This window comes from Haliotis rubra, unplaced genomic scaffold (genome assembly GCF_003918875.1).
Source record: "Haliotis rubra isolate DU_JTF1 unplaced genomic scaffold, ASM391887v1 Scf252, whole genome shotgun sequence".
Taxonomy (NCBI): Eukaryota; Metazoa; Mollusca; class Gastropoda; order Lepetellida; family Haliotidae; genus Haliotis; species Haliotis rubra.
In genome coordinates, this window is record NW_025766581.1 from 723,563 (window position 1) to 749,231 (window position 25,669).

Consider the following 25,669-nt stretch of genomic DNA (forward strand, 5'->3'; position numbering starts at 1 on the left):
AGATGACATGTCCTCGAACCTCGTGATATGGATAGATGAAATGTCTTCGAACACCGTGATATGGATAGATGACATGTCCTCGAACCTCGTGATATGGATAGATGAAATGTCTTCGAACACCGTGACACGCATAGATGAAATGTCTTCGAACACCGTGACACGCATAGATAAAAAGTCTTCGAACACGGGGTACCGTGACATGGATAGATGACATGTCCTCGAGCCTCGTGACATGGATAGATGACAATCCAATTGCTATTTTATTTTAACCCGAGTGCGTACCCAGTCAGCTTTAATGCACCAAGTCCTTGGATTGACTACAGTTTGTTTGTTTGTCATGTTGTTCGCTGTGCTCTACACATGCAGTTATAAATACAGCCTTCAGGCAGTTCATAGCCCCACAAAACAAGCTTTGCTGAAGCAGTAAATACCCGGATACACATGCCTCACATTTCAAATCCGGGTTGGGTTGTTATCGGCTGTTATATGCTTGTGCATGAAAATGGCGGACAGGATACACTGGGTATTTTGTGCAACATTGGTCGTATCCATGCTGACACTAGGAAATGCTGAAGATCAGCCGGTGGGATATGTCGAGGATCTGAAACGTCATTCGGAAAACTGTGGATACCCACCAAATGAAGCATTTGTCAATGAGTCGCTGTTCCAAAAGTGTGTAAAGGAAACAAATGTGACGAACGTGCCGGACATCTGTGTCCTATATCAAAATGAGGTAGACAGGTTATGTCGCACTTCAGAGGTTCCTAAGGTGCAGGCAACAGCCGAGGAAACCAAGCAAATGTTGAACACCAATCTCGATGTTTGTAATGTACTGAACATGTTGAACTTGAGTCCTCAGGTCAGGAAACACCTGCATGGTCAAAAGTGTCAATCTTCCTGTTCCGCGAATGGACCTTATAAGGTGTGCCGCTTGCTTCTTATTCTATACCTGACAGGTGAGATTGATAGAGAACATAACTAAAGCTGAGATATTTTAACATTATACGAATCGCTGACACAGTTGACCCTGTGCGATATCGTGCTATCCTTTCATTGTCTCCATGCGTTTTGAGTGAGTGAGTTTAGTTGTACGCCGCACTCGGCAATATTCCAGCTATATGGCGGCGGTCTATAAATAATTGAGTCTGGACAAGACAATCCAGTGATCAACAGCATGAGCATTGATCTATGCAGTTGGGAACCGATGACATATGTCAACCAAGTCAGTGCGCCTGACCACCCGATCCCGTTAGTCGCCTCTTACGACAAGCATGGGCTACTGAAGATCATTATTCTAACTCGGATGTTCACGGGTCTCATGCGTTTTGAATGTTACATCGAGAAAAAAATATACTGAGGGAAAAAAATAAGGGAACACTTGTGCTTTCATGTGATCCCTTATTTTTTCCCCTCAGTATATATGTGCCATGCATAACCATCATGACACAAAGGTGAAGTCATTGTTTGTTATTTGTCTGACAGTGTTTATAATATCAAACACTGGTTTACCTAGTCCAGGGTCGATTATATATATGGTTATAATATTGCTGCGTAAAACTACAAATGTTATTCAGCAAAACGTTTTCTAGTAACGGTCCTATCTATGAATGATCAGCACGTCCTCTATCTATGGTAATAAATGGCCAGTAATTATGTGTAATAAAATGTATACCATTGTCTCTATAAACATGATATGTTATCAACTTTATTATATAGAATTTACTTTTTAAACCTGTACTGTATGAAACACTTGTGGTGCTGTTGGAACAACGCGAGTCGTGTTTCTATGCTCGCAGTGCAACTATAAGAGTAAGCGCGAACAGTTTACAGACACAACAACATGAACAACGTGAGTCGTGTTTCTATTCTCGCAGTGCAACTATAAGGGCCTGTTCGATTATTGCGAAACTGGTTTGGGTTTCTGAAACAGGTTTCTCCTGTTATAAACGAGTGTCTAGTTTCGGATATATGGTTTCAAAGTGAAACTAGTTTCTAGTTTTATAAACGAGTGGATGGTTTCACCATCCGGTTTCAAAATCGATACAAACTATATGTCTCAGCTGTTATATACTAAGCAGCAAAAGAAACGCCAGTTTCGAATTTTCCTTCGCAGAAACGGAAAACTGTAAACTCATTTAATGTTTTGATTGTATATTTTTGACAACATCTCCAACTTCACCTGGGCAAAGACATTCCTTCCCAAACTCAGAATGGAACCCAGGAAATGGTCTCAAAAACGCATCCTGATCTCGGAGATGGTACAGTGTTCTCCATGTTTTTCGTGCAACTCATTCTGCACGTGCTGTTCACAAGGACCAGCCCTATAAAATACACCCCAAACCTGGTTGAAACATTCACATTACAACGCCAGCAGGATGCCCCTTCTCATGACAGCTCAGAGGAACCAGGCGCTAGGAAGACTTGAAGCTGACCACACTGCACAAGCCGTTGCCAATCACTTCCAGGTCAACGTTCGGATCATCTACAGGCTGCAGCAACGTCTCCGGGCCACCAACACCACAAATGATCGCCCCCATACTGGCAGACCAAGGGTGACCAAACGACGACAAGACTGCCATGTTGTGCGACAGCATGTTCAGAATCCCTTCATGTAGCCATCCGAAACAGCACGCCAGGCAGTGGGAACACACGGAAGACCAATCGGTATTGATACAGTACGCCGACGTCTTAACAGCGGGAACCTCCATTGCCGTAGACCTTACCGGGGACCTATCCTCACCCCTCGTCATCGGCGTGAACGTCTACTGTTTGCCCTACAACACCAAAACTGGCGATACAGGCAATGGAGAACTGTTCTGTTCACAGATGAGAGTCGGTACTGCGTATCAACTAGTACTGCAGATGACAGAACAAGAATATGGCGACGACGTGGCCAGCGTTACTCAGACCAATGTGTTATGGAAAGAGACTCATGGGGAGGTGCAAGCATCGTGGTATGGGGTGGAATAGGCCTGAACCAGAGGGTGGGTCCTGTGGTGTTCCAGAACCTTGGTCCAGGGAGAGGAGGCGGCATCACAGCGGTGCGCTACATCGACCAAGCTCTCAGACCCCACGTCATACCACATTTCGCACGTCACCGGAACAACATTTTCCAGCATGATAACACCCGGGCCCATACTGCCAGAGCTACACGGGACTTCCTACAGCAAAACGGTGTCAACATTATGCAGTGGCCAGCCCTTAGTCCTGATTTAAACCCAGTTGAACATCTCTGGGATGAAATTCCGAGGGGCTGAATCATATCATACCAAGGCCGAACACAGCCGATTTATTGCGCCAGGCCTTTCTCAGAGTGTGGTTCAAGGTGCCAATGGCCTTCATCAATCGATTGGTGCACTCCATGCATAGACGCTGTGCTGCAGTTATTGCCGCTCGTGGTGGTCACACTAGATACTGAAGTCAAGAGTCTGAAGAAACTGCAAACATTCACGTAATGTCTTGAAATTGAGTTATTCATTGATGTGTCAAGATATTGTACACAAAATATGTTTTTGATCAGCTTATTATGTCCATTTCTGTAATGATTTGATTACAGTGCCTCTCAAATTTTGAATTCGTACTGATGTTTTTGCTGCTGAGTATATATGAGGAACGAACCAAATGACAGCATTGCCACGGGTTATATTTTTTTGTCATTTTATCAGGGAGTTAACAAATAATGAAGAGATGAGATGCTTTTGGAAGTAAATATTTGCGTGTATGTCATTATACTGGTACAAGTAATTATATGTACACAAGTTACATAAAATAGTCATGTTCAATAGACTGGGGTTTTAAATAATATTTTCCTGGTTCTCAGTTGATTTTTATCATTATTTTGGTTACAGAAACTGCTGCTCTATTTTGCCCCCAATATCTTTTCCGCCATGTTTGTTGTGACAGAACGCGAAACCGAAACTGCGAAACCTGCTTCGGAGATGGTTTCGAAGTTTCAGAACCTAGTTTTAGGTTTCGACATAAACGAGTGCATGGTTTTCCAGAAACCGAAACCGGTTCAGCATAATCGAAATGGCCCTAAGAGTAAGCGCGAACAGTTTACAGACACAACAACATGAACAACGCGAGTCGTGTTTCTATTCTCGCAGTGCAACTATAAGAGTAAGCGCGAACAGTTTACAGACACAACAACATAAACAAGGCAAGTCGTGTTTCTATTCTCGCAGTGCAACTATAAGAGTAAGCGCAAACAGTTTACAGACACAACAACATGAACAACGCGAGTCGTGTTTCTATTCTCGCAGTGCAACTATAAGAGTAAGCACGAACAGTTTACAGACACAACAACATGAACAACACGGGTCGTGTTTCTATTCTCGCAGTGCAACTATAAGAGTAAGGGCGAACAGTTTACAGACACAACAACATAAACAACGAGAGTCGTGTTTCTATTCTCGCAGTACAACTATAAGAGTAAGGGCGAACAGTTTACAGACACAACAACATAAACAACGCGAGTCGTGTTTCTATTCTCGCAGTGCAACTATAAGAGTAAGGGCGAACAGTTTACAGACACAACAACATAAACAAGACGAGTCGTGTTTCTATTCTCGCAGTACAACTATAAGAGTTAGCGCGAACAGTTTACAGACACAACAACATGAACAACGCGAGTCGTGTTTCTATTCTCGCAGTGCAACTATAAGAGTAAGCGCGAACAGTTTACAGACACAACAACATAAACAAGGCGAGTCGTGTTTCTATTCTCGCAGTGCAACTATAAGAGTAAGCGCGAACAGTTTACAGACACAACAACATGAACAAGGCGAGTCGTGTTTCTATTCTCGCAGTGCAACTATAAGAGTAAGCGCGAACAGTTTACAGACACAACAACATAAACAACGCGAGTCGTGTTTCTATTCTCGCAGTGCAACTATAAGAGTAAGCGCGAACAGTTTACAGACACAACAACATAAACAACGCGAGTCGTGTTTCTATTCTTGCAGTGCAACTATAAGAGTAAGTGCGAACAGTTTACAGACACAACAACATGAACAACGCGAGTCGTGTTTCTATTCTTGCAGGGCAACTATAAGAGTAAGCGCGAACAGTTTTACAGACACAACAACATGAACAACGCGAGTCGTGTTTCTATTCTCGCAGTGCAACTATAAGAGTAAGCGCGAACAGTTTACAGACACAACAACATGAACAACGCGAGTCGTGTTTCTATTCTCGCAGTGCAACTATAAGAGTAAGCGCGAACAGTTTACAGACACAACAACATGAACAAGGCGAGTCGTGTTTCTATTCTCGCAGTGCAACTATAAGAGTAAGCGCGAACAGTTTACAGACACAACAACATGAACAAGGCGAGTCGTGTTTCTATTCTCGCAGTGCAACTATAAGAGTAAGCGCGAACAGTTTACAGACACAACAACATGAACAACGCGAGTCGTGTTTCTATTCTCGCAGTGCAACTATAAGAGTAAGCGCGAACAGTTTACAGACACAACAACATGAACAAGGCGAGTCATGTTTCTATTCTCGCAGTGCAACTATAAGAGTAAGCAAAACAGTTTACAGACACAACAACATAAACAACGCGAGTCGTGTTTCTATTCTCGCAGTGCAACTATAAGAGTAAGCGCGAACAGTTTACAGACACAACAACATAAACAACGCGAGTCGTGTTTCTATTCTTGCAGTGCAACTATAAGAGTAAGCGCGAACAGTTTACAGACACAACAACATGAACAACGCGAGTCGTGTTTCTATTCTTGCAGGGCAACTATAAGAGTAAGCGCGAACAGTTTACAGACACAACAACATGAACAACGCGAGTCGTGTTTCTATTCTTGCAGGGCAACTATAAGAGTAAGCGCGAACAGTTTACAGACACAACAACATGAACAAGGCGAGTCGTGTTTCTATTCTCGCAGGGCAACTATAAGAGTAAGCGCGAACTGTTTACAGACACAACAACATGAACAACGCGAGTCGTGTTTCTATTCTTGCAGTGCAACTATAAGAGTAAGCGAGAACAGTTTACAGACACAACAACATAAACAACGCGAGTCGTGTTTCTATTCTCGCAGTGCAACTATAAGAGTTAGCGCGAACAGTTTACAGACACAACAACATGAACAAGGCGAGTCGTGTTTCTATTCTCGCAGGGCAACTATAAGAGTAAGCGCGAACAGTTTACAGACACAACAACATGAACAAGGCGAGTCGTGTTTCTATTCTCGCAGTGCAACTATAAGAGTAAGCGCGAACAGTTTACAGACACAACAACATGAACAAGGCGAGTCGTGTTTCTATTCTCGCAGTGCAACTATAAGAGTAAGCGCGAACAGTTTACAGACACAACAACATGAACAAGGCGAGTCGTGTTTCTATTCTTGCAGTGCAACTATAAGAGTAAGCACGGACAGTTTACAGACACAACAACATGAACAACGCGAGTCGTGTTTCTATTCTCGCAGTGCAACTATAAGAGTAAGCGCGAACAATTTACAGACACAACAACATAAACAACGCGAGTCGTGTTTCTATTCTCGCAGTGCAACTATATAAGAGTAAGCGCGAACAATTTACAGACACAACAACATGAACAAGGCGCATTCGTTACCTGTAGCACCGTTCCGTTAACTGCAAGAAGACTCGTCCCCCATTGGTGAATGTTATTATCGAAAATACGACAAAACTATCAGAATGCTCGTAAGGATTGAGATGCTTCGATAAAAATAACCCAAGTACTTAAATCGGTTTCTGTTTGTCTGTCTGTCTGTCTGTTTGTCAGTCTGCCTGCCTGCCTGCCTGCCTGTCTGTCAGTCTGTCTGTAGTTGTACTAATATTTGATCATGTATTGGCAAATGTGTACTTGTAACTGAAGTATACACCTGAAGAACATTATTTTAATTTATTTGATGTTAATTTACACAGAAGTTATTTCACACTGAACACACATATATTTAGGGCTGTAACGATGCATCGAACTATCGATGGATTGAAGTTGTTGACTCTCCGATAGCTATTAATCGATAAAAGAAAGAAAAAATATCAATGCATCCATAGTATGTGTGAGTATCGATAGCTTAGTCATTGACATCCGTTGATAAATGCGCAGCGCAAAATACAGGATGTTTGAGTGCAGACTTGCAGCTTCATTGAGTGTATGTTTGAACTGTTTACTTGATCTGGGTTTTAAATTTCTTGTCAGTTTTAAAAGGGACTGAAACGTACTTCAACTTGTTTTTATTTGATATAAACTATGCATTCATTTGGGAAATGACTTCAAATGAGACAATTCAAGGAGAAAAATAACTATTGGTCGCAATAGACTATCGCTATCGCAATAGTTGTTTCCCCCTCAATACCCCTACATATTTTACACTTTTTTAACTATAAAACATTATTTAGATATACACATTGGAAATATAACATCATCGGCTCAGAATATGTTTTATTGTTAGTAGTGTGAGTGAGTGAGTTTAGTTTTACGCCGCTTTTAGCAATATTCCAGCAGTATTCCAGCAATATTCCAGCAGTATTCCAGCGGGGGACACCAGAAATGGGATTCACAGAGTGTAGCCATATGGAGAATCGAACCCAGGTTTTTGGCGTGACAAGCGAACGCTTTAACCACTAGGCTACCCAACAGGCCCCACAGGCCCCACAGGGGTAGAGAATACCATGAAACATTGATGACGAGGAACCATTATTTATATCATATCAATGTGCCTGAAAAATAAGGGATGTCAATGTTTTGAGTATATGACCTGAACTTCATTCTCGCAAACATAATGCAAAACGCAGTTGCCCTTCACTAAGATACATAACTGTACATATACGTTTAATTAATGGATGATTCATGCCCTCAAAACGCACCTTTTGTTAGTAGTAACCGTAGTGGTAAAGAGGTTTAGTTCGTATGACAAAGAGCACTATGTGAGGCTTCTGTCATGTTTCTAACCATTGGACATAGAAATATGGGCTCTGGCTGATCAATGTTCCTATTTCCTTGCCTTTGGCTTGTTTTCCGACCAGACAATCCAGTGATCAACATCATGAGCATCGATATACACAACTGGGATACGATGACATGTGTGAACCAAGTCAGCGAGCCTGACCACCCGATCCCGTTAGTCGCCTCTTACGGCAAGTAAGACCAAATCTAACCCGGATCTTTACGGGTTCTCTGCATAAAGATTTGAAGTGAGAACATTACTCAAGCCTTAAAGAACAAGGGGATTGACATCAACTTTCCATTAGTCAACTGTCCCTTAGTACAGATTAATCTTCAAATAGTGCAGTCATTGGTCTATGAGGTGCAACCAAGCATGTTCTTTCTCCGAAGACTTTAACCTGAGCCATACCAATCTTTGTCAGTAAATGTTTGATCAATGTTAGACCTTTAAAGGCCTCAGGAGAGATTCAAAAGAGTTTATAGGAACCATGTGGGAAGGTTCCAAATTTGATGCATCAGCAGGGGTTGAAGTTTTTTTTCAAAACTCCACTGGACACAGGTCCAGTAAACTTTCAAAATCCACTTGACCAAATATTAATTTCACCTGACCACAATTAATAATTTGGTTTCTTTTGCAAATAATCTTTATCAGTTGGTAGGAATTGCATTTGTATTTCATCATCAATATACATAAATCAAAACATTTCAGTAGTTTGGCACTACTGTTCCACGGTAAAGTTTAATGTGGATATTAACTTGACCGACCGGAGATTTCCACTCGGCCCGAGCGTCGGGCAATGGTATTTTCAACCCCTACATCAGTTACTGAAATGATTCCTGGCAAAATGTCCCTCTTCAGGTGAACAACTGACTTATCTTTACATGTGACACGGTCCCCTTTTCGCGAACACTATTCGATAGTGATTCATAAACACATACTATGATAAAGTGGTTCTCTGTTTCAGAAGTTCTTGCTTGTTGATATGGAGAGGGTTTGTTACGACGTATATTGTGATAACGCGGTAAAATGTAATAACACCGCGGTAAATTGTGATAACACTGCGGTAAATTGTAATAACACTGCGGTAAATTGTAATAACACTGCGGTAAATGCGGTATTTTGTAATAACACTGCAGCAAATTGTAATAACATTGCGGTAAACTGTGATAACACTGCGGTAAATTGTAATAACAATGCAGTAAATTGTGATAACACTGCGGTAAATTGTAATAACACTGCGGTATAAATTGTGATAACACGGTAAATTATAATAACACTGCGGTAAATTTTGATAACACGGTAAACTGTGATAACACTGTGGTAAATTGTAGTAACACTGCGGTAAATTGTAATAACGCGGTAAATTGTAATAACACTGTGGTAAATTGTGATAACGCGGTAAATTGTAATAACACTGCACTAATTAAGAAATACACTTCACTCTACCACCATGTATAGTGTAATAAAACACACTTTTGCCCTGAACTATTATAACGTTAAAGCACTCGGACGGAGGACGCTTGCGTCCGAGTGCTTTAACGTTATAATAGTTCAGGGCGAAAGTGTGTTTTATTACACTATACATGGTGGTAGGGCGAACTGTATTTCTTTTCTAAGATGCCAAATTTAATACTTTCTAAAGATAATTACGATTAATTTAAGGCAGAAAACAAACGACGGTGTCGGTGACCTAAATAAAGAATCCTCGCACAGGGCTAACTGGCGCGCTGTTCTATTGATATGTCTGCCCCCTACGTTAAGACGAACGTTACCAGAAAAAAACAAATGATAACAGTTTGATGACGGTTTACGTTCGGATTAAATATCTTCTTTGAATTATTTTAATTACATCTGTCATTAACGTAAACCATATGGGGCAATATGAACGTTGCATTTCTACTACCGGCGTAAGTTTAGATCAGTACATCCAGAGGAAGTTGAGTAGTCAAGCGACATTCCACAATTGCATTGTTGGAATGTAAACATTACGAACGTTACCGTGTCGCTGAAAACTTGTGAGTCGAAATGACACATTTTAACCGTCGTAAAACATAAACGTAATGTTTCCACCAGTGATGTTAGCTGCGTGAAGCAACAGCAAACCAAGAAACTGGATGCAACGGTGTAGTTTACTGTAGGAGGCCGTACGAGGCGATGACAACTGACATGCATCGTGACGTCGCTTACATTGTGACGTAATGTAAAATGGTTCGATTACGAGGGGGCACACTAGAATGGCGCAGTGACGGGATAACGTCATTCAATTGTTACGTCATCAAAAAACTATACCTTTATTGCCTGATCATGTATTTTTTTTTCGATTTTTCTAACCGCTAGGCATCTTAGAAAACGCGGTAAATTGTGATAACACTGCGGTAAATTGTAATACACTGCGGCAAATTGTAATAACGCGGTAAATTGTAATAACACTGCGGTAAATTGTGATAACGCGGTAAATTGTAATAAAAATTTACGTCGTACAAGGGTTTTGTCGCTTTAAAAGACCGAAATCATAAATAAACTGGATACAGGCTAAACAAACTTTTTGTTGCAAAGAAAGCCGACTAATTTCGATGTGTTAATCAGATGGGAGCTCTTGGAATGTCCACATAAAAAATGTACAATGTATTTGATACAATAGGACCAGCTTTGGCACACACGTACGAACTAGCCTACGTGAAAACCGGGAATAGTTAGAATAAGTACCAACGACATCATTTATGTTAGTATCCAACATATTGAAATAAATATGTCTGAAACCCGATAGGATTTAAATCTCGATGTAAAAGGTGGCGCCCTTGATAGAAACGAACAGAAGACAAAAAATGTCCCGTAATCCTGTCTTTGATATTTCAGGGCCCACTAATTTTTTGGACGCGAGTAAAACAGCAACCCCGACAACACACCCGACAGGCCCGGCAGCAGTTCCGACAACACCGCCGCCAGCGAATCAGACAACAGGCCCGGCAGCAGATCCGACAACAACGCCGCCAGCGAATCAGACAACAGGCGCGGCAGCAGTTCCGACAACACCGCCGCCAGCGAATCAGACAACAGGCCCGGCAGCAGATCCGACAACACCGCCGCCAGCGAATCAGACAAAAGTCGCAACAAACGGCTCGACTGAACCCCCCAAAGCGGACATAACAGGTATCTTATCTTCACAGGTGTTATTATTTAACAACGCTTTGGTATTGACAATTTTCCACAATCTATCTCCATAATTACATCAAAAAGAACATTGCAAAACAAGCAGACACTCAAAGACTGACTGACTGACTGAGTTTGGTTTTACGCCGCTTTTAGCAATATTCCAGCTACATCACGGCGAGGGACACCAGAAATGCTCAAAGACAATTGTGACTGCAACAACGTTTCAAGTTCCAATTACATGTACAGCATAATAAGGTTTTAGATTTTTAATGTATTGAATAGTGTCAGTAATACATAGAGATTATTAACCTCGTGTGTTTCCGTATCATTAATATATATTAGGAATAAAAATTGTATTATGCGAGCCTATGGCTAATATATGATATTAATGATACGGAAACACACGAGGTTACTAATCTCTTGATCATATAATGTCATTATTAAAATTACTCTAAAAAAAGAAGCAAATCGTACGTGAATTTATATGAAGAGAATCGAGCATTCGCGTAAGAATACTTAGCGGTACACCAAGGTGAAGGTCGTTCAAGACGGCGGCGTATGGTTGTGACTAGTTGCTAATACAGTGCAAACAAAACTCATGCTTAAAATGAGATCTTTCTGTCTAAAAGGAACAACAAAACCGGGCAGGGTTTTCCTGGCAGTGTTTCTAATCACCTCATCAATATCAGTTTCTGATACCTGACGGAATCGATTCGTCGTCTGCATTGTGATCTATAGATCGAAATCCTTGGTTGGTACCTTTCTAAAACGATTGCCTTTCAGTCGTGCCTCATAATCCGCACCTTCAATGTGAACGAAGAACTCCGTTTCATGTTTTCCAAAGTTAATTACTGCAGTATCATCACAAGTAAATGTCAGGACCAACTGCAGTGTATGAGCTGGTACAAAGTTTCCTTTACATATTTCTCATTAGAGTTTTCACTTTGCACGCTGTCATAGGTTGGCTCAAGAAGCTCCTGTATCCCGCTCTGGTGCTGATAGCATGTGCCATTCTCTATCTCATCTACAGAAAACGACATCAGGTGAGGATCAAACTAATGATGACTTTTCTTGCAGAGTATACTACATTTATGTTCGAATTGTTTTACCGAATTGATTTGTATGTATGTTTTCAGATTTTGACTTGTCTTAAAGACGATCCGGAGAGTTCGAGTCACCGGAGGATGGAAAGGGCGCTACCGGAAGCTGCCAAATTTCCAAAAGACCGTTCCTTCATTGCAGGAAATAGATAAAGCCAAATCGTTTGTTTACTAATACCCATAAAAAAGACACGACGAAGTTCTGTATTTTGCAGTATCTTCATATCATTACATTAAGTAAAATAGTGTCCAAAAGAAACGATACCACGTGTTTGAATTGACATTAAAGAAAAGCAAAACGATACAGAAATTTTAGATTGGTAGATTTCATTTGAGAATTATTTCTCTAACGCGTGTACAAAAATCATTTCAATCAATATTTTACAATCATTCGGACAGGCCTGTAAAGACGCGAGGGATCCAAAATGACAATTTCATTCAAACACATATGACGAGGCAAGTGGGGAAAATGTCACAACACACGTCTTAAATAAAAGGCAAATATTATGACAACTTCTTTATTGTATGCAACAGATATTCCTTGCCCCTTCGTCAGGTGAATTGTGCCCCTGACGAAGGGGCAAGGAATAGCCCAGAAACGTTGTGACATACAAGAAAGAAGAAGTTGTCATCCATATTGTTTGACTTTTATACAACCTGAATGTTGGCGATGGCGAGGAAGTTCTGAGTCAGCCTTGCCGTATGTGGCCTCGCATTATTGTGCTGGAAAAAGATTCCACGAGGCTGTTGTTGGATGAATGGCTCCACAACTGGTTGTAAAATTTCATCTCGATAACGCTGTGCATTCAGGTTTCCTAGAAAAACGGCGAGCCTCGTTTTGGTGTCACCGCAATTTCCACCCTAAACCATTAAACCTCCGCCTCCGAATGGCCAAACGTTCACAAATTCTTCGGTACACACGCTGAAGCCCATCGTTCCTGAAGATGCAAACTCTGCTCTTGTCGGAAAACATGACCCGTGCCCAGTTCAACGTCGAAGTCACCTGGCCCACACCAGTCTATTGGATCGCTGTTGTTACCGCTCCGCGGTAGGAGCGACGTGCTCGGATACCATGAGCCTGCAGTCTCTTGTACACGGTCTGTCGACTTATCACGTGTTGCAGTGCCGTCCTTGCCGTTATCGTGGCCGTGATGAAGCGGTTCCGGAGATAAAGTACCAGGATGAGTCGGTCTTCAATAGGCGTGGTCACCCTTGGTCTCCCGCTTCTCGGCCTGTCCTTTTGTCCAACCTGTTTGACGCAACCGCTGCATTAACCTGGTGACGGTTATGCGCGCGCATCCTCACCTTCTAGCGACGTCGGTGTGCGTTGCTCCCTGTTGGACCACCTCCAACGATTCTCACTCCCTCAATACCTGTCAAACGTGGCACTTCTTTCTTTGCTTTTTGTTGCTTTGATCCCAACGTGCCGAGTCAGCAGTTTTACACAGTTGAACTGCACATGCCGGATGTAACATCATTTTGGCAGAGTGGGTGTTTTGTTTGCAATTGATCAAATGTTCCCGGATTTTTAGATCGAATACGTTTGGTTTGGAACGTTGGAAACGCCTAAACATGTATTCATACAAAAAGGAATGCTTAATTAAAAAATATATTGAAAATATGTTTTGTTAAAATGTTTTGTATCGTTTCTTTTGGACATTAGTTTATCATACAACCATAGTTTTCACCGTCGGTCTGTTCACTTATACAGATATATGTTCCCATTGCAGATGCGGTCCAGTGTCTCACTGTCCCCAGCCAAAGTTCTCTGAAACTCTTTTCTAAAATGCTCTTCTACTGGTACTGAAGCACCGTACTACTGTAAGCAAAACGAGTAACGATAAACGTTGGGTCATGATATAAGCTTCCTTAACAACTAGACAGTCCATGGGATAAAAATTCAGGCATATATTTTATAGAAACAAGAAATTATACAACTGGAGGGTCTAACCGTTTGTCAAATCAGAGGCTAAGATGCAACATTTTCATGTAGCCAGTGATTTTTTTGCATAACACTGATATCCTCCAGCACAATATACCGTGTACTAACATACTTCATTTAGGGAAAATTACCATTCCCTAAAACGCTCCAATAATGCACTGTACCAGAGTTTATAGAACAAGGAGACGTTATATTAATTTTAAAAAATATCAACTTCATTACCAGTGATACGAGGGTGATACAAATATGACTTATGTACCCAAACATACACCACTAACACACTTCCAAAGAGGAGGTCGAAAATTGAGATTGTTCCAGTAATGGTGAATCAAAGCATTGTAAATTTAAGATTGACGGTGTTTGATTCTGTTTTGTGTAGTTTGTACAGAAATATCATAGCATCCTTTATTAATATTTTCATGTCTTTTGCTGGCCTAATTTGTTTGATCTTGCCATATTCTTTGATCATTAGCTCGGCTGTTACCCCAGGGATAATCTACAACATTATATAGTCTCCCTGGTTACACTCATATTATTTGAGTATCTATTTTGTTTTTTTATGTTTCCTCTAAAACCATTTTGGATTAGTTCCAAAAGAGGGTAGAATTCACTAGCCAGAACATAAAAAAACCGTTCAACATATTTCAGCGAAACATGGGATATCGATCGATGATCAGCTTAATTTGTGTCATTTGCTATTTTGAAACGTTTCTAAATGTGTGAAGTGTTCATGTTGCAAGTCCAAAGTCTTATCTGCCATAAATAGTCAATACGATCACCAGTAGTGTTGCTTTATATGAAATCTGAAGAAAATCCATGTTATTATTGTTTTTGCGGACACATTTATAATAATATTTTTAACTAATGTGTCTGAAGACTTCTGTTTTATGAGATGCCTTGACTCCCCTTTTGCCCTTGGAGTTATTGAATGAATATGGTTTTATGCCGCTTTTAGCAATATGCCAGCAATATGAAGGCGGGGGACACCAGAAATGGGCTTCACACATTGTACCCATGTGGGGAATCAAACCCGGGCCCTCGACGAGCGAACGCTTTAACCACTATCCTACCCCACCACCCCTCTTACCCTTGGAAACTCGCAATTAATTATTCACTATTTTTTTACCATCAGTGTCAATGTTTGTTTGATATTATTAATCATTATGTTTTTAATGTAAATATGTAGCACACATTTCGCTTGGTATAATAAACTACTATCTTATCTCATTTATCTTATTGTTTTTTCGAGAGTCTTGAAGGGACGCCAAAGCCGATTTTAACCGACGTCTCTTATTTTACCTGAGAGCTAAGAGAAGACAGCTGCATCCTTCGAGGTGCTCTTGGCTTCGTGTTTTGCTATACTATACAGATGAGCATTCAAAACCAGCTTGATACAGTTACAGAGTAATCAGATGACTAACGCCTGATGTGAAATTTGATAAAACAAATACTGTTATTTCGCAGATGTGGGTCAATGTCCGCTTGAGAGAAAGGTAAACTCCTGAATGTTGTAAACGAGTATAAATATTGTTTACCCATAAGCTGGATTTGAATAACTTTGTAAATAACCTGATGATCAGAGCAAAGAAAGATTCTTTTACAACTTCACTCTTTGATTCCTAAGTTTGGTGTTATTCCAGCGAATATTTATTCTTTGATTCTAGAATACAACCTATTTTACTTTATGGATCTGAGATATGGTATTATATATGGCATTATACGATAGAAAAGGTTCCACTGTACTCAATATCTTACACTCCTTACAAATATTGGTGTAAAATAATTAATATGTCTGTACATTGCTTGCCTTAATAGCTCTACAACATGCTTGTACATCTTGATAATCTTGGTAAGAACACTTTAGCATCATATATCCTATATTTGGCTTTATTTGGTTATCCAGACAGTTGGCAATGCATATATTTTAGAGACAGTTCCGCGTGTGTGCCATGGATATGTTTAAAAAGGCAGTTATCAGTCATTGAAGTTCCAAACATGATTTCTTTAGACAGTTGAAGTCGTTGCTTGAACCATGGTGTTATTCAGTTACCCACCGCTATAGGAATTTTCAAGATGTTTTTATACTTTTATATATTAGGCCTTAATGATTTAATAATCAACCAAAGAAGATATGTTTCTATTGAAAAGTCTCAAAGATTCCGTTCATTCTGTAACATTATCGAAAATGCAACCAAATGTATATGCACATGTCTGCGCTCTGCTTGTGCTTTGGTAAACGATGATGAGCAATGAGATGACCAGGCTCCTGCAATTCCTGTCCTCTTTTTTTCCACCACATTAATTTGCAGTAATTATTGGATGTTCTGAAAATGTGGTCCGTGTTTTGTTTCAGCCTTACACTTGACTAACCTTTGCATGTGTTTACGACGTGCCATCTATTATCATCAGCATGCGATAGTGATTCATACAAACATAATCATCATCATGATATAAACCATTCAAAAGTAGGGAATATTGGATTTACAAGATTGATAAAATGCAAATGATGAAGGCAAGGAGGAAAGAGATGATGAAGAGAAATTAAGGGAAAGTGTGACAATTTATTCAATTCCTTTGGGAATGTTTCATCTGTATGGATATATATTACTTTTTCTCATATGCATTGGCATTGGCTAGTGGTATGCTCGCAAAATGGAATATCCCCTACTTTGTTTTAATGGTATATAGAGAATCTCACCCATGTGTCAATCATGTGTATTGATATCAATTATATCAACACGAGTTGATAAAGTTACAAATATCCGAGGCTTGCGAGGATATTTTTACTATCAACGAGTGTTGATGATTCCATTTATCATCAAAATCACTCTTCATTAGTTTTCAATGAAAAATGTGCATCTCTGAACACGGTACTGCCATAAGAATTGCAACGCAGCGATGTCATAGCATTGTGACGTCATCAAAACGTAAAATGTTTTGAGGCTTTCAGAGACCAAAAAAATCACCCTGTCTCCAACCAGTTGTCTCACCCCTATGACACAATATTGTCACAGTAATTTGCCTTGATATAACTTAACTATAGTTCTACCCAACTCATGATCACATTAGTGTTATTCCCTATATCTCGTCATAACCAGTGATTGGTCTAGCAATATTCCAGCAATATCACTGCGGGGGGCGCAAGAAATGGGCTTCACAGATTGCTCCCATGTGGGGAATCGAACCCGGGTCTTCGGCGTGACGAACGAACGCTTTAACCACTGGGCTACCTATCTTCCCCCCAGTCAGACAAGCAGTCACCTTATAAACTAAATCGTCGTTTAGGAATGGTATGAACATGTTTTCAGCTGCTGCATGTAGATTGTCTTGTTCATTCCAAGGTTGTTGACTTTCAGTTCAACGGTAAATCTATATAGTCTTAGGACTATGATGAAAGAATGATCTATATTTGTTATAATTTCCAAATCCAAGGTATAGGGTGAGGCCAAGGAATTCAATATTTCTTTCATTTTCCCAGTTTTCATAATCTTTGGCTGTCACTGATAAATATCTATCTCAAACATTTCAGAGGATATCATGTACAAGCACAAGGAATGATATCAGATGATTAGATGTGTGGAATGTTTGGTGATGTCTACTCTTTGTAATCATTACAATTACAGGACATATGTGATCATCAGGACATTTGTAACCATTAAATTACAGGACATTTGTTATAATTACAGATCATTATAATTACAGGACATTAGGACATTAGTCATTATAATTACAGGACATTAGTCATCATTATAATTACAGGACATTAGTCATTATAATTACAGGACATTTGTAATCATTATAATTACAGGACATTTGTCATCATTATTAATTACAGGACATTACAGGACATTATAATCAATTATTACAGGACATTAGTCAATATTATTATTACAGGACATTAGTCATTATAATTACAGGACATTAGTCATTATTAAGGACAGGACATTTAATACAGGACATTAGTCATTATAATTACAGGACATTAGTAATTATAATTACAGGACATTTGTAACCATTATAATTACAGGAACATTAGTTACATTATAATTACAGGACATTAGTCATTATTATTAGGGACATTAGTCATTATTATTACAGGACATTTGTAACCATTATTATTACATTATTATAATTACAGGACATTAGTCATTTATAATTACAGGACATTAGTCATCATATTATTACAGGACATTTGTAACCATTATAATTACAGGACATTTGTAATCATTATAATTACAGGACATTAGTCATTATTATTACAGGACATTAGTCATCATATTATTACAGGACATTTGTAATCATTATAATTACAGGACATTTGTAACCGTTATAATTACAGGACATTAGTCATCATTTTTATTACAGGACATTTGTAACCATTATAATTACAGGACATTTGTAACCGTTATAATTACAAGACATTTGTTATCATTATAATTACAGGACAGGCATCTTTAGTACAGGGTCAGGTACACACATTAGTAGTCCTTATAATTGTTACAGGTCAAACAACAGCTAGTACAGGGTCAGTTACAGGACACGTGGAAACAACAGCTAGTACAGAGTCAGGTACACACGTGGAAACAACAGCTACTACAGGGTCAGGTACACACGTGGAAACAACAGCTAGTACAGGGTCAGGTACACACGTGGAAACAACAGCTAGTACAGGGTCAGGTACACACGTGGAAACAACAGCTACTACAGGGTCAGGTACACACGTGGAAACAACAGCTAGTACAGGGTCAGGTACACACGTGGAAACAACAGCTAGTACAGGGTCAGGTACACACGTGGAAACAACAGCTACTACAGGGTCAGGTACACACGTGGAAACAACAGCTAGTACAGGGTCAGGTACACACGTGGAAACAACAGCTAGTACAGGGTCAGGTACACACGTGGAAACAACAGCTAGTACAGGGTCAGGTACACACGTGGAAACAACAGCTACTACAGGGTCAGGGGGTCAGGTACACACGTGGAAACAACAGCTAGTACAGGGTACATGGAAACAACAGCTACTACAGGGTCAGGAGCACACGTGGAAACAACAGCTAGTACAGAGTCAGGTACACACGTGGAAACAACAGCTACTACAGGGTCAGGTACACACGTGGAAACAACAGCTAGTACAGGGTCAGCTGCAGGCGTGGAAACAACAGCTAGTACAGAGTCAGGTACACACGTGGAAACAAGAGCTACAGGGTCACACGTGGAAACAACAGCTACTACAGGGTCAGGAGCACACGTGGAAACAACAGCTAGTACAGAGTCAGGTACACACGCGTGGAAACAACAGCTAGTACAGGGTCAGGGTACACACGTGGAAACAACAGCTAGTACAGGGTCAGCTACACACGTGGAAACAACAGCTAGTACAGAGTCAGGTACACACGTGGAAACAACAGCTAGTACAGGGTCAGGTACACACGTGGAAACAACAGCTAGTACAGGGTCAGGTACACACGTGGAAACAACAGCTAGTACAGGGTCAGGTACACACGTGGAAACAACAGCTACTACAGGGTCAGGTACACACGTGGAAACAACAGCTAGTACAGGGTCAGCTGCAGGCGTGGAAACAACAGCTAGTACAGAGTCAGGTACACACGTGGAAACAACAGCTAGTACAGGGTCAGGTACACACGTGGAAACAACAGCTAGTACAGAGTCAGCTGCAGGCGTGGAAACAACAGCTAGTACAGAGTCAGGTACACACGTGGAAACAACAGCTAGTACAGAGTCAGGTACACACGTGGAAACAACAGCTAGTACAGAGTCAGGTACACACGTGGAAACAACAGCTAGTACAGAGTCAGGTACACACGTGGAAACAACAGCTAGTACATCTAGTACAGGGTCAGGTACAGGCGTGGAAACAGGAGATCCCGGACAGATGAAGGAAGAGTCTGATGTTCCTTCATCCAGTGTGTTCATGGCCTATTTCATAACGGCATGCGTCCTATGTATTGCTGCATATTTGATGTACCACAAAAGAAACACGGTAAGCTTACTTTATTCACGTCTACTAACATAATGACAGAATCATATGTATGTTTTTACCTTTAATGGTATTCAGTTTCAATTTTGAATTTGTAAACATGAAAGGGTGTTAAATGATATAACTTATTTTAGCCATATTGTCAATATGTTTTTGATCATATCGTTGGAAATATAAGTGTTGTTAACATGGTATCGCTTTCATATGTTTCAAAAACAGATTCTACAATTTCTAACATTGTAACCTCAGGTGGCATCCATCTTGAATGGAATTCACTCTCGTGATCTTACCTGACAATATCCATACATTATGAAAAAATTATAAAGAATGACGACCAACTGTGGCAAATCACGTGCTAGGACATCTACTTGCGGACCTATGAACTAAGGCTACAATACAATGGTGGAAGAAACATTCCTGAAAACAATACAGACTAAATTGTTTACTGGACAAACTGAATGATCCGAGCAAATGTGTATTTATTAGCATTTAATCTCTCATTCACAGTTTATCCATAGAGGGAATGTTCATTAAATTCCAATACTCAAGAAGTAAATCGCAATTTTATTCCAATAGTTTGAAAAGTTATCTTTGGTCGACAGATAATAGCTTTCATCATCGAGGGTCGCGGAGAACTCATGAGGCGGCGAACCGATGACCGTGGCGACTACAAGAGACTGTAGTGCAATACAGAACAGGTGATGCCGTCATTCGAGAACTATCTACACTAAACTCTCATTTCATCAATTGCGCCACTGGATACCAAAAAACAAGTCTGATAGTCTGGTGTCCTTTTTGAAATGTTTGCTTCCTTTTTAGTCCATGTTTGTCTTTCTTAAATGTATTGAGATATTTAAGTGCCACTACTGGGTGGAAGCAATTGATTGATTGCTGCTTAACGCCGCACTCAGAAATATTCCAGCTATATGACAGCGGTCTGTAAATCATAGAGTCTAGACCAGACAATCCAGTGATCAACAGCATGAAAATCGATCTACGCAAGTGGAATACGATGACATGTGTCAACCAAGTCAGCGTGCCTGACCACCCGATCCCGTTATACGCCTCTTACGACAATGGTGGGTTACTGAAGACCAATACTAACCCCGATGTTCACGGGTGCGGGTGGAGACAATTTGAAGTAGGCGTTTACCCGATAACATTTGGGATAACTGTAATAATGAACGAGTAAAAATAGTAGAAAGCTTTCATTTAGATGCTATTCGAATAATATGTGGAGCAGTACGAGGAACCAGTCTTGAAAAACTTTACAGGGAAGCGGCATTTTGCTCACTGTTTGACAGACGGCATTACCATAAATCATGTATACATGTATTTTATAAAATGGTCAATGGGCTGACTCCTGAACACCTATCTTTATGGGTCCCATCTCATATCTCCAGCATAACGGGATATAACATTCGTAACTCTAACGACTTTCAGACCAATGCAGGGCGCTTATCCCAGCATAATCGATCTTTTCTGCCATCTGTTGTTCAAGCTTGGAATGCACTTGAAATTAATATTAGAATGCAGATTCCTTATCTAGGTTTAAGCAATTGATTTCCACAGAAATTATGCTTTCCTAAATTTTACATCCATTGCTAGTTATGGCAAGCGCCAATGCCAAGTGATTCTATCTAGAATTAGGCTAGGTTGTAGTGATTTAAAATCACATTTATGTGACACATTTTTATTGATGATCCCACTTGTTCATGTGGCCATAACAGAGAAGATCCTTGCCCTTCTTTCTATCTTGTCCCCGCTGTGCTCAGTTCAGAATTGATAAATGCTTTGTCGTTAACCACCCCAGCATGCATACCATATTCCACGGCCATGATGATTCATCTCCTTCTGACAATGAAAACAGTATAAAATCAGTTCAAACTTACATAATTGAAATTAGCCGCTTTACGGAATTTAAGTCACAACATAAGAATATATAATGCATTTGGTGTCTATTTTTATTTTATTTTTATTTTGAGTCACTTATTAATGTCTGCTTTATAGAATTGATTATTATGTTCTATATGCGGAGAAGCATTAATACAGACCTTTTGGTCTGTTTGCTTATCCTATTTCCATTTTGTTATGTCATGTAACATGTCAATTATGAACATTAATGGAAATAAAATATTGTTTAAATCAACCACTACTGCTATTACTACCACTACCTACCACTACATCTATCATTACCACTACCACTACCAGTGACACTACCACTACCACAACCATTATCATTACCACTACCACTACCAGTGACACTACCACTACCATTATTGTTACCACTGCCACTATCACTATCATTACCACGACCACTACCAGTGACACTACTACTACCATTATCATTACCACTATCATTTCCACTACCATTATCATTACCACTACCACTATTATTACCACTACCACTACCAGTGACACTACTACTACCATTATCACTACCATTATCATTACCACTACCAGTGGCACTACTACTACCGTTATCATTACCACTACCATTATCATTACCACTATCACTATCATTACCACTACCACTACCAGTGACACTACTAATACCACTATCATTACCACTACCATTATCATTACCACTACCACTATCATTACCACTACCAGTGACAATACCACTACCATTATCATTACGACTACCATTACCACTACCACTATCATTACCACTACCAGTGACACTACCACTACCATTATCATTACCACTACCACTATCACTATCATTACCACGACCACTACCAGTGACATTACTACTACCATTATCATTACCACTATCATTACCACTACCATTATCATTTCCACTACCACTATCATTACCACTACCACTACCATTATCATTACCACTACCACAACCATTATCATTACCACTATCGATACCACTACCATTATCATTACCACTACCACAACCATTATCATTCCCACTACTACTATCGTTACCCCTACCAGTGACACTACCACTACCGCAACCATTATCACTACCACTGACACGTACACTACCACCATCATTACCACTACCACTACCATTACCACTACCACTACCACTACCAGTGTCACTACCACTACCATTATCATTACACTACCACTACCACTATCATTACCACTACCACTATCATTACCACTACCACTACCACTATCGTTACCACTACCAGTGACACTACCACTACCATTATCATTACCACTACCAGTGGCACTACTACTACCATTATCATTACCACTACCATTATCATTACCACTATCACTATCATTACCACTACCACTACCAGTGACACTACTAATACCACTATCATTACCACTACCATTATCATTACCACTACCACTATCATTACCACTACCAGTGACAATACCACTACCATTATCATTACGACTACCATTACCACTACCACTATCATTACCACTACCAGTGACACTACCACTACCATTATCATTACCACTACCACTATCACTATCCACCACTACCACTACCATTATCATTACCACTACCATTATCATTACCACTATCATTACCACTACCATTATCATTTCCACTACCACTATCATTACCACTACCACTACCATTATCATTACCACTACCACAACCATTATCATTACCACTATCGATACCACTACCATTACCATTACCACTACCATTATCATTACCACTACCACAACCATTATCATTCCCACTACTACTATCGTTACCCCTACCAGTGACACTACCACTACCGCAACCATTATCACTACCACTGACACGGACACTACCACCATCATTACCACTACCACTACCACTACCACTACCACTACCACTACCACTACCAGTGTCACTACCACTACCATTATCATTACACTACCACTACCACTATCATTACCACTACCACTATCATTACCACTACCACTACCACTATCGTTACCACTACCAGTGACACTACCACTACCATTATCATTACACTACCACTACCATTACCATAACCACTTCCATTATCACTACTACTACTGCTGCTTCTACAAAAGTTACCACCATCCGACGACTGCTACAACTACAAATACAACTATTACAGCATTTGCTACTACCATGGAATACAATGGTGAGGCCGTCACGCCACAAACCGGAGGTATTTTCTCGACGTTTTGTGAATAGGAATGTGAAGATAGGCGTCTTTTAAGTCTATTGAAATAGCCCAGTCGCCTTGATTTAGAGAGGTTCTTATGGAAGTGAGAGTTTCCATTTTGAACGCCTCTACTAGCGTGTACTTGTTCAGGTGAGACAGGTCTAATACTGGCCTCCAGTGTCCGTTTCTTTTGGAGAACTAGGAACAGTCGGGAGTCAAATCCCAGCCCGGGATTCGGGAGGGGAACGATCGCCCTTTTTCCGAGAAACTCCCTTATCATTTGACGCAACGACGACAATTGATTAAACATGGCAACGGAATCTATGTTTCTTATATCATTATCTAACTTGTTCCACTCCATCACAGAGGATGGTAAAACAGATTTTTTATATGTTTCCGTACGACATAATGGTACTTGAAGCATATTACTAGATCTAGATCCATATGTGGATACAGAGGATATGTTTATTGGAATTAGATCTGATAAATACTTTGGAGTTTTATTATGGAACATTTTATGAAATACATACATTTGGTGATTTTTACGACGTTCCCTTAATGATGAAAAACCAGTTTCATGGTAGATTTTGGAATGACAAACTCCTCTAACTGATCCACATATGGTTCTTAAAGTGAAGTTTTTCTAACAATAACTCTTGAGTGTGTGTACAGTTGTTCCAAATATAATCACAATAGTCAAAAAGTGGTAAAACAAATGAACTATACAGGGTTGGGAGGGTTTTCCTCTGAAGGCGGTATTTCAAACTTCTTAAACAATTGATCATAGGACTGACTTTAGAAATAATATCATCTATATGTATATTCCAGTGGCCATCACTTTGTAAAGTCAGCCCCAGATGTTTATGAGTGTCAACAGACTTTATCGGTATATCATTCATAATAAGATCTGGCATTGATGTTACTGTTTTCTTTCTAGAAAAAAATGATAGATTCAGTTTTATTGGGATTAAAGTTTACTTTCCATGTCTGGGCCCATTTAGCTATTATTTCTAAATCATCGTTTAACATATTGGAAGATACCATAGGGTCATCAATTATCACATATAAGGATGTATCATCGGCAAATAATTTAATATTACTCTGTATATCTTCAACAATATCATTGATATAAACCAAAAAAGAGTAAAGGTCCTAGGACTGATCCCTGAGGGACGCCAGCTTCAATTGATTTAACATTTGACTTATACCCATTTATTACTGTAAACTGTTTTCTATTATTTAGATAACTTTCAAACCATAATAAAAGAGATCCGCGAATTCCACTAGCCCATAACTTATGCAAAAGACCCTTGTGCCAAACCCTATCAAACGCTTTACTTATATCGCAGAATACAGCGCGTACCTCCTTGCAACTATCCATCGCCTTAGCTATATAGTCATACAAATGAGTGAGCTGGTATGATGTAGAATCACCAGTCGTGAAACCTGAC

General features: G+C 40.0%; 2 protein-coding genes across 3 annotated transcripts; both read left to right on the plus strand.

Annotated features, from left to right (window-relative positions):
• The first annotated feature begins 482 nt into the window (after positions 1 to 482).
• LOC124279565 (G8 domain-containing protein DDB_G0286311-like) lies at positions 483 to 15,353 on the plus strand. 2 transcript variants are annotated; one of them, XM_046715402.1, is made up of 5 exons: positions 483 to 956; positions 10,788 to 11,035; positions 11,069 to 11,081; positions 12,045 to 12,127; positions 12,221 to 15,353. In XM_046715402.1, the coding sequence occupies exons 1-5, from the start codon at positions 497 to 499 to the stop codon at positions 12,335 to 12,337; spliced, it is 921 nt and encodes a 306-aa protein (XP_046571358.1). In that variant the 5' UTR covers positions 483 to 496; the 3' UTR covers positions 12,338 to 15,353. The 2 variants fall into 2 exon arrangements, with proteins under 2 accessions (XP_046571358.1, XP_046571359.1); XM_046715403.1 differs by having other exon boundaries at positions 10,788 to 10,988; positions 11,070 to 11,081.
• A 597-nt stretch (positions 15,354 to 15,950) lies between these two features.
• LOC124279593 (putative per-hexamer repeat protein 5) lies at positions 15,951 to 21,011 on the plus strand. The gene is made up of 6 exons (XM_046715436.1): positions 15,951 to 15,975; positions 18,630 to 19,055; positions 19,199 to 19,306; positions 19,517 to 19,768; positions 19,913 to 20,133; positions 20,733 to 21,011. The coding sequence occupies exons 1-6, from the start codon at positions 15,951 to 15,953 to the stop codon at positions 20,811 to 20,813; spliced, it is 1,113 nt and encodes a 370-aa protein (XP_046571392.1). The 3' UTR covers positions 20,814 to 21,011.
• Positions 21,012 to 25,669: the final 4,658 nt, after the last annotated feature.

Bases quoted from the DNA above. Each gene is read 5' to 3' on its own strand.
- LOC124279565 (XM_046715402.1), top strand. From the start codon at position 497: ATGAAAATGGCGGACAGGATACACTGGGTATTTTGTGCAACATTGGTC. The intron at 957-10,787 runs GTGAGATTGATA...TTGATATTTCAG, and splicing joins TCTTATTCTATACCTGACAG to GGCCCACTAATTTTTTGGAC. The intron at 12,128-12,220 runs GTGAGGATCAAA...GTATGTTTTCAG, and splicing joins TCTACAGAAAACGACATCAG to ATTTTGACTTGTCTTAAAGA.
- LOC124279593 (XM_046715436.1), top strand. From the start codon at position 15,951: ATGCTTGTACATCTTGATAATCTTG. The intron at 15,976-18,629 runs GTAAGAACACTT...TAATTGTTACAG, and splicing joins TGTACATCTTGATAATCTTG to GTCAAACAACAGCTAGTACA. The intron at 19,307-19,516 runs GTACACACGTGG...GTACAGAGTCAG, and splicing joins AACAGCTAGTACAGAGTCAG to GTACACACGTGGAAACAACA.